Source organism: Glandiceps talaboti, chromosome 2 (assembly GCF_964340395.1).
Source record: "Glandiceps talaboti chromosome 2, keGlaTala1.1, whole genome shotgun sequence".
NCBI lineage: Eukaryota > Metazoa > Hemichordata > Enteropneusta > Spengelidae > Glandiceps > Glandiceps talaboti.
The window spans coordinates 9,748,629-9,758,407 of NC_135550.1; the positions used below are offsets into that span (position 1 = coordinate 9,748,629).

General features: G+C 36.5%; 1 protein-coding gene across 1 annotated transcript in view; it reads left to right on the forward strand.

Annotated features, from left to right (window-relative positions):
• Nucleotides 1–3,343: 3,343 nt before the first annotated feature.
• The window catches only part of LOC144443860 (sodium-coupled monocarboxylate transporter 1-like), a 9,317-nt gene continuing 2,881 nt past the window's right edge, over nt 3,344–9,779 (forward strand). The window contains exons 1-12 of the mRNA XM_078133439.1: nt 3,344–3,471; nt 4,018–4,046; nt 4,444–4,661; nt 5,644–5,761; nt 6,123–6,190; nt 7,048–7,202; nt 7,489–7,626; nt 8,367–8,452; nt 8,739–8,786; nt 8,912–8,985; nt 9,445–9,533; nt 9,774–9,779. The exon at nt 9,774–9,779 is cut by the window's right edge and continues 137 nt beyond it. Of these exons, the coding sequence (XP_077989565.1) occupies nt 3,344–3,471; nt 4,018–4,046; nt 4,444–4,661; nt 5,644–5,761; nt 6,123–6,190; nt 7,048–7,202; nt 7,489–7,626; nt 8,367–8,452; nt 8,739–8,786; nt 8,912–8,985; nt 9,445–9,533; nt 9,774–9,779 (1,157 nt within the window). The remainder of the gene's footprint in view (nt 3,472–4,017; nt 4,047–4,443; nt 4,662–5,643; nt 5,762–6,122; nt 6,191–7,047; nt 7,203–7,488; nt 7,627–8,366; nt 8,453–8,738; nt 8,787–8,911; nt 8,986–9,444; nt 9,534–9,773) is intronic.

The window sequence follows — 9,779 nt, forward strand, 5'->3', positions numbered from 1 at the left end:
TTAGAAGCTTTTACCGGCACACATTGATATTCGTTGTCTTTTTGATGCACGCAAACTTCATTGTCTTCGCACAGACCAGCGCACAGCATTTCGTCGTCAGCCTCGTAACAGTCCATCGGAACATCGTCATCCGTAAATCCCAGACAGATCTCATCATCTGTGCACGTGTTACAAATATTAAAGTTTGGATTCGGGACACAGTTGAAACGATTACCAAAAACGTGCTCGCAGTCTTCACCCAAATCGCATTGGTCTCCGCATGGGTGCTCATCAACCAGGATATCGAGGCATTCGGGATCAACAAAGTCATCTTCGGGAAATCCAACACATATTTGATTTTTCATGCAATGTGAGCACGATTTGTGTTGCCATTTTATGCCAACTTCCTTGATAGAATTTTTTATCTTCCCCTTCTGTCTGTTCTGACACTCTATGTCTATGTTCCCATCGCTGTCTCTACAACGATCGCCTATTTTACTCTCATCGGAAACATCCAATTCTTCATCTTCTTCGGCCCAGTCGTCCTCGACGCATTCCACAACACACTTGTCCGGTTTTTCACAGACAACTTGCACACAGGCAAGGGCGAAAAACAACGCTATCGCAGAGACCAGCTTCATGACGGGTGTAGATATAGTGGTCTGAGGGATCAGCTTAGCTCACTGGCAAACTGACTTCATTCACAGCACGTTGAAATGACGTATAGTGGTCCACATTAGAATGCATGTATTCTGCACGATCAATTGAAACTGTGAAGAAAGGGTTATAAAAGGCTCTTTCACACTTCAGTTTACATGAGGGTGGTTTTCAGACTAGCACAGTTCGACGGAAATGATACTCCCTGCGTTTAGTTGCCAGTACCTTGATAATCAAAATGCAAACTTTCACTGAAGACGTAGCAACTTAACAGTTGTCGTCTGCTCCGTAGGAAAACGTCATGACTTCTGACATTATACCAGTGGTGGCGCTGTAGATTGATGGCTGAGAGAACTTTTCCCGTTTCCTGTAGACTTGTCAAGGAATTCGTTAGTCTTGCCCATTGCTGTTATCAGTTTTGCGATGAACGTATGTTTGAGAGGACTCATATAAGCTTACAATGGACTCTACATTGATCGACAACAATAAACATGTATATGTATCAAAAGTTTTGAGATGAAGTTCAGGTCGATGATGACTGGTCTGCACTGGGATACATCCCACTGAACATCTGCGTTTACCGTCAGTGGTGTAACTATTGCATCTTTCTAAATCTCCTAAATAAAACAATAATTCTGTACCAAATTTTACTACAATAGTACACGTCAATTCAATGCCTCTCTATATCTTATGGAACGGTGTGAGTTTGGGGAAAGGGAGATTACACTGCGCCCACAACGTCTGATCTATCAGTCTAACCAAAACCGTGCTTTGTAAAGTTATGTAGAACCGTAGACGGTGGAGGGGGCTTCCAATATCTATGTGTAGAACACACATCGGTATATAAATTAATTTAGCCAGGACTAATTATCATCGTGCTGACAACTTGATTACCGTTGGTCTTATGGTGATCTTATGAGCGTCTTTATTTAGCTGAACTAAAAGTTTTGTCTTATCATCAATGTGTCTTTCGCCACTGTTTTCAGAGCACATGTAGGTGCAAAAGTTGAATTTAGTAGTCGATAAAATTTATTACCGAAGTTTCGAGAACACGGCTCATCGCCTACACTTTAAAGAATTTCATTGAAAAAACTGTTTATCTAACAATAACATACATGTAAACAAAATACAAGGAAAACCATTTTACTATAAACAAATCGTCTGGTGGGACACCAGTCTAAACATTGCTACATTTTATTGTCTAACATAACAATAATTGTTACATTTTAATCTATCGAAATGTCTGGAAAAGGTATAATATTGCTACATTAATGTATATGATTAATATGCAATGATAAGGGAGATATACACTCATATATTATTAGCTCACGAAGAGGAAATGTGGCAATGTTGGCAACAATTTTGTTACTCCAGTTAATGAAAAGAATTAGTGTAAACTTAAGAGAAAGATTCTATCGACCCCGACGATAAAATGTAGCAATGTTAGTAAGATTTCTGTCATGCCAGAAGATAAAATGTAACAATGTTAGTAAGATTTTTGTCAAGCCAGACGATAAAATGTAGCAATGTTAGTAAGATTTTTGTCAAAACAGACAATAATATTTAAATGTAACAATGTTTATAGTAGATTTTTGTCAAATCAGACTACGATTTGTATTGACTCAACTGACTTCCATTGTATGGTTTGTTTATATACATCAAATCACCGTGGGTCGAAAATAGGTATCGCTGTCAGGTATTGTGTTTACAATACGTCAATACATAACTTGAAATATGGCAATCAAGTAACAATAAATCAATATCAGTGAAAAATGTTAACAAATTGACGTTGGCAGTAGAAATGAAATGACATCTTAAACCACGGTTGCTGAAGACGTAAACAGGTAAGTCAGTTCATTCTTTTATCCACATTCACTGATTTTCTTTATTTTTGTCTCAAACATCAGATGTTTGAAGACATTTCAATAGAAACACCTGGTAATGAGACATTCTATTTTTTTTTACTTCATACCGTGTATATTTAAAATCCGGTACTTCAAGTTGACTTGGGAACATACAACGATGTTTACCTGTGTAGAGATTGGTTTCATTATTATAATAGATCCGACATTTTGTTTGCCAGTTTGTATGTTGATGTATTGCAGTGCCTGCGGAGCGAGGTGTGTGTGTGTGTGTGTGTGTGTGTGTGTGTGTGTGTGTGTGTGTGTGTGTGTGTGTGTGTGTAGAAGGTATATCGCTCGCTATTTCTCTGTTTAGAATAATAACTAATTTTCTTCGTTTGTGGTGCTTGCTCGCCCTTGTTTGCTTTTCTTTGCTTTTGTTTGTTTGTTTGTTTGCTTGTATATATTTGATATATGATATACCTCGGTGCCAATAAATTGGCCAGTTATATTTCCTACTAATAATACCAAGCCTATATTTGTGGTGATGACTTGAAGATATTCATTCTCATCTCTTATTTTCACATGTACACTCAGTAGTAGTCAAATTAAGTCAGATTGGTCGGTTGTCAGGGGCAACGCGGTTTTATCAATACTATGCATCGGTTTTGTTCCGCTTACACCACTGATATATCAAATCAATTTCGTGTCAATAATATATTTGCCGGACGGGGTATACAATGTTAACTCGACAGCACCATGATGGAAACAAATAAATTATTTTTTTCGAAATATAAACATGCATTTTATTTCATCGGATTCCCCTTCAGCCTAACCTACGTCATATACATGCAACTAAAACAAAGATGGCATCTAATGACGTAATAGCATTTGGTGTGGTAGACTATGTCGTATTTTCTGGTATGTTGGTCATTTCTACGTTGACTGGAATCTATCATGGCTTTGCTAAAGGTGGACAACATTCGACATCAAGGTCAGTCATTTCTATATATGGAGTGTAACGATAAATGCTAATTTGTCACTTTGGTGGACAGTCTGACAAACTTGTCATGGTTGCAAATGTAAGTGGAACGATTTGATCAAATAACAGCTGGCCCGAGATCAAAGTTTGTGTATATTTTACTGTTTCATGCATATGAAATCAAATACACGACAGGGAGAGTCGAAACCGAGATAACAAACTTTAAGTTAGTATATTTTAGTCTGTAGCAAAAGTGAACTAAATTTGTAGCTCTGGGAATGTATCTCTTGTGTTACTACAGTAACATCCTTCTTTGCGTACATGGAGAACTGTTACACTGAAATCAACATGTTATCATAAACTGTAGATTTCTTGTGAATATAATGTGATAAAATCAGACCTAATAAAAAAATTGTGTGGTTCCGGTTACACACAATTTTAGAATAGGTGGGGTAGGCAATTTTTTTATTTTTATTTTTTTTCTGTGTGAGTGTCTAGTTCACGTTTTACATTCGAAAACGGTCTCTAAAAAGTACGTTCTTTATTTCATCTCATCAGATGTACAGCCATTACAGATTGGAAGAACAGTTTTAGAATGTCTTTTTTAAGTTAATTGCATTTTCCGCATCCACTATTTCTCGTGAGACTTCACAATTTTTGCGATTTTATTTTTTTTTCTCGAATACATAAAAAAAATTAGGGTCGGCAGTGAAAAGCTAGGTCACGGTGGGGTCGGGTAACCGGAACCAAACAGTTATTTTTTTAGGTCTCAGTAAGAATTCAACACGTCTTAAACTAACCCATGTACAGATATGTAACACACATTTATGTAGCACTCTTCTCATTCGTATCTACTCGGATCGAACTTATCATGTCATAACTTACTACATATGCGTCACGTGGTCTGAGTCTATATTTGCTCTTTATTCCTTTTTTCGCAAAAAAAACTATTTATACATTCTGAACAACTCTATAACTATTAAGCTATATTGGCGGACAAGAGTATGCACTTTTTACCAGTTGCCATGTCAATCTTGGTATCGTTTACGTCACCGCTATCAATAATGGGAACGCCAGCTGAAATATACGTCCACGGTATACGGTATGCTGTATTTTCGTTATCCTTGTTATGGTGTTTGCCAATGGTGGCGTATTTGTATCTGCCTGTATTCCAGAATTTGCAGCTGACAAGTGCCTATGAGGTAAGCCAGGGCATCGATTATCTGTCGTCACACAAAAAGAACGAATTCCTTAGCAAGAATGCATTTTGTAGACTAATAAAAAATTAAAAGAGTTAATGATATCGTTTGCTTTTTATTAACATCAGCAACTTCAATATTTGTAATGACATTCTTGCTATCCTTGTGTTACGGATGACAGAATACAACTTTTTAATATTCGCTAAGTTTTGATGTTTTGCGAGGTCACCGTGAACTCTCAGCTGTCATGAATTAATACTTAGAACAAATGTTTGTGTGTCGCGAATAGTATTCTTCTGAGATGACAACATTAAGTTATTATTATAAGATCAACAGTGTCAAATAATGACTGATTACAGACAGTTGGAAGAACAATGACGTGATCACATTGTTTGGCTAGTTTTCATATTTGTCAATATCATTTGTATTGAATTAAGCAACAACAAATACTTCCGTTTTATTCATTTATGGTGCTGATTATTTTATCACCCAATCATTTGAGTATTGTATATTTTGTGTTTATAAGAATTTAATGTTGAAATGAATTATGGATTCATTCTTTGGAAGTTGGAGCTGAAGGCAACAGCTAGGCCTAGACTAGGAGCTTCCATCTGCTCCGTGGCTACTACTAAATGATCCAGGTTAATATGAACATTGTGTGTAGTTTAAGCTAATTCCCTAAAAGTCCAAGTCGATCCCGTGTACAGAGTGGAGAGAGAGAGAGAAACATTGAAGAGGGTTACGTTAACAGTAGAGGTCACCCCCTCATCAATTTGTTACACTTGCACGTCACTAGTCACCGGACCGTCAAACGATGGATACCAATACCAATAAACTTTTAGTAGTAGTATAGGGTAGAAGGGATATTCTGTCTTCATCAGAGTCCAATACAACAAATGGTGCCACCCCTGCCCTAATTATTTGCTAACCTTTCAGAGTTTCAAGAAATTCTGAACATTTTTTTGTTAATTTTAATCTATTGCAGTACATGGAAATGCGTTTCAACTTTCCCTTACGTATCCTGGTTGCGATAATCTTCATCATTCAGTCTGCTTTTTATATGGCAGCCTGTCTTGTCGGACCAGCTATCGCCATTGAAGCAGGTATTATATTCACGTGCAACGTGCAATTTATCACAAGTTTATTCTGAAAAATGGTCGAGAATATAAATAACTCAGTTCAATGACAATGTCGATATTAAAAACAAATTTTTATTTGTCAGTGTAGTGAATTGTGACAAAATTCCAGACAGATAACTCGGGCTTTAAATACGCCGGATATTCTTTCTGTTACCACTTTTTTATTGTAGGGATTCTGCTTACAAAACTCATCTGCACACGGACACGATACCAAATGTTGAGCAAAGATGTTATAACTTATATGATAATATGCCATGGAATAATTTTCGACGCTAATGTAGCAATTTTCATTACAACCCTGCTTTTGTGATTTTTGAAATTTCAGTTCAAAACTTCGATTTTTGGAAGACGATCGTTCTTACAGGATTGCTATGTACTCTTTATACTGCATTTGTAAGTACAAGCTAAGTATACTGTTTTACGTAATTATATACTATTCCCGGCCCCTATACTATATTTGTCTTCGTGTAGCCAAGGGAAAAAAAGCGAGTGGCCTAAGGAGCCTTGTCGAAAAATTGGTAAATAAGGACGATTTTGAAGGTTTTTGATTTTCAATATTTAAGCATTACATGACTAACGACGTAGACGGACGTTGTACATGTGGTAATACAGGAAGGATTGTAAAACCCATAGTTCTTGTTCGGACGCGTTCGACTTGGCTTGCTTGTTTCATCGTCATAGACAAGGAAAATATTTATTTTAAAGAAAATATGAGGGTTAGGTCTTGAAGAATGAATGTATGTATCGGAGACAATTGACTGCCAATCGCACCTTATAACCTAACAGTATGTTTTGTATTTATCATACAGAATCTAATTTTTTTCTAATAAACCACCCCACCCCAATACCGTTCAGTGGCTCTGTTTGATACAACCATACAGAAACTAATACAAAACTTCACATGCTACACTTTAAGATAGCAAGACTGAATGAATACAGTTTCTTGCAAAATTTTGTCTAAATGAAATGACCAGACGTGCCAACATGCAGACATCAAATGAAGACGCCACAACTTTCTCGCTCGCTTGTCTGGCTCTAGAAACTTTACAGTACATTAAATGGTTTATTTCATTCAGACTAAATGTAGCAATAACTTGCTGGCATGTTCAGTTGCTTGTTGATTTGAGCGTGGTTGTACCAAACAAAGCCTTGAACGGCATTTTGAAATCCGCTGTATATCCCGCGATTTTGACCTGTAAACGACACATATTCAGGAGCATCACACATTCATGTCTGTTGATGTTACATAGGGAGGAATGAAGGGAGTTATCTGGACAGACGTCTTCCAGTTTTTCATCATCATCGGAACACTTCTAGCCGTCATTGTGATGGCTGCTGTGAAAGTTGGAGGATTTACCGAAGTTTTTGAGGCAAACAATGAGAATGGACGACTTGATATCTTTGGGTCAGTACATAATTAGACTTAGTGACTCTGTATGCATCAGTCATTCACAAATCTAAGCTTACAACTGGCTTTTTTTCATCCACTTTCTCCTGCCAAATATGTATGCACTACGAATTTTAATTTCATATTCATACTGTCTGCTAATTCTTTGCTAAATGACTTTCGAAAGTATCGATGCAAATATTGAATTTCCATATTTGTAGTGTTTTTACAGCAGACCAATATGGAAAGGCACAAATATAAAATATCCCGCGTTTTTGATTTTTTTGTCTGTATACAATTACAGTTTTGAATTGGATCCCACCGTTCGCTTGACGTTCTTCAATTCTTTCATTGGTGGCGCTATCACCATGTCACCAATGTATGTCAGCCAAACTGCTGTACAAAGGTACATGACAATAAGATCACTGAAAAAGTCCCAGGCGTAAGTATACAACTTTATATAATCATAACAATATTGGTCATCATTCTTGAAGGCGCAAACGTGCGTTATTCTGTCAGTCTCACATCTTTCTGTCCATCTCTCTGTCCCCCTCTGTTCCTGTCTCTGTCCACATGTCTAACTGTCTGTCTGTCTGTCTGTCTGTCTGTCTGTCTGTCTGTCTGTCTGTCTGTCTGTCTGTCTGTCTGTCTGTCTGTCTGTCTGTCTGTCTGTCTGTCTGTCTGTCTGTGTGCATATGTATGTATGTATGTATGTATGTATGTATGTATGTATGTATGTATGTATGTATGTATGTATGTATGTATGTATGTATGTGTGTATGTATGTATGTATGTGTGTATGTGTGTGTATGTATGTATGTATGTGTGTGTATGTATGTATGTATGTATGTATGTATGTATGTATGTATGTATGTATGTATGTATGTATGTATGTATGTATGTATGTATGTCTATTTGTTATCAACTTATATCTTTAATACGACGTCGTATTCTAACGCTATCAGTCGGTTTGTCATTGATAAACTACATTGACTGAAATACTAATATGAACAATCAACTATTAATTTTCAACTATAATATAGACCACAGTGACACTCCATTCAAAAACAAAGTTTGTACGGTGCTATGCGCTCATGTTCAAATAGCTAACCATTGCTAGCAATTTTAGAGGAAGCGTTTTTTTACGAATATAAACTTACCATGCTTCTGTTTCTGTTTCAGCTCTGTACTTATCAATATCCCATTTACGCTTGTTACATTACCATGTATGTACTTCACTGGATTGGCCTTGTATGCCTTCTACAATAGTAAGTTTTAGAAAGTTGTCTATCGATATGACAATTTTATATTGTAAACTTTCAAAAGATAATGTCGATCTGATGATCACTGAAGCTTAAACAAAAAAAAAAAGATTCCATAAGCACATTGCCGAACTGAATGCAATGACAACAATAAACACATTTAACAGCACATCTTAGTGAATATCATTTCAAAATTACTTTTGTACAGTTTGTACACATACAAGCATGTTTAATATTAACTAAAGATGAGATATCTAGCTTTTTAAAAAAATGAAATATTTCTCTTCCTCAGACGGGATGTCACATTTACAGCCAGCAATAAACTCAACCTTCTCACCAGGTAATACATGCTAGACATTCGTTCTTCTTTTCATTTCATTTATAGTACTACTTTTTGCCTGCGTAAACTTAGAACACATTTTCGGCAAACAGTCTATAAAATTCGTTTCGTTGTAAATTCAACAGAATTACAAACAATGATATCCTCGGTCCAAGGTGCCGATGTAAACCATGAACCAAACTATAGCTCCGCTGATCAGGTAGGTCATTGAACTATCTCTTCTCTAAACGTCTATCTTTAAACCTACCTATGCTATATACTCATATGGATTGTTCAATGTATGTTATAGCCTTCTTGTAGTCACTTCCTTCTACCACTGGTGGCACATTTGTGTGAGCAGGAGAGTGTGGATGAATAGAAATAACACCCTATATTCGACACAATACAATGAAAGCCTGGAAAAACATGGAAAAGGATTAGGTGGTTAGTGTCCTAAGTTGGTCATGTAAACAACATTTTCATGAGAGGCTGATGGATAAACTGGTCTGGCCAATAAATCTATCTTTTTGCATAAAGTGCAAAGTACAGAAACCAAATTTGTTGTGATTGTTGACATTTATCATTGAACTGTTCCACCCTGTCTCTATCACAATCTGTGATTTAGGTAGGTCAGACTCTTTAGAAACCGCAGTTCACTTACTGATATTTTCTGTTTCAGATTGTAGTATATTTTGTAAGTTCTCAGTTTGGAAAGATTCCAGGATTGCAAGGACTGTTTGTATCTTGCTTGTTTGCAGGAACTCTCAGGTATGTATAAAATGATCGTCGTTTGTTTATGCTGCAACTGGAACGTTTTTCGAAAATATTTTGTTAGGTACAATAACTTACTCGTAATATCGTACATCCTGAATAGTATCGCATCACTGGAGAGTAAATGTATTCAGCGCCCTCAACGGCGATTATGATTTCAACCTGTTTAATATAGACCACGACAATGTCTTTCATTATTGAATTAAATGACATACTTTAATCAATTTATCGTAACAGCTCCGT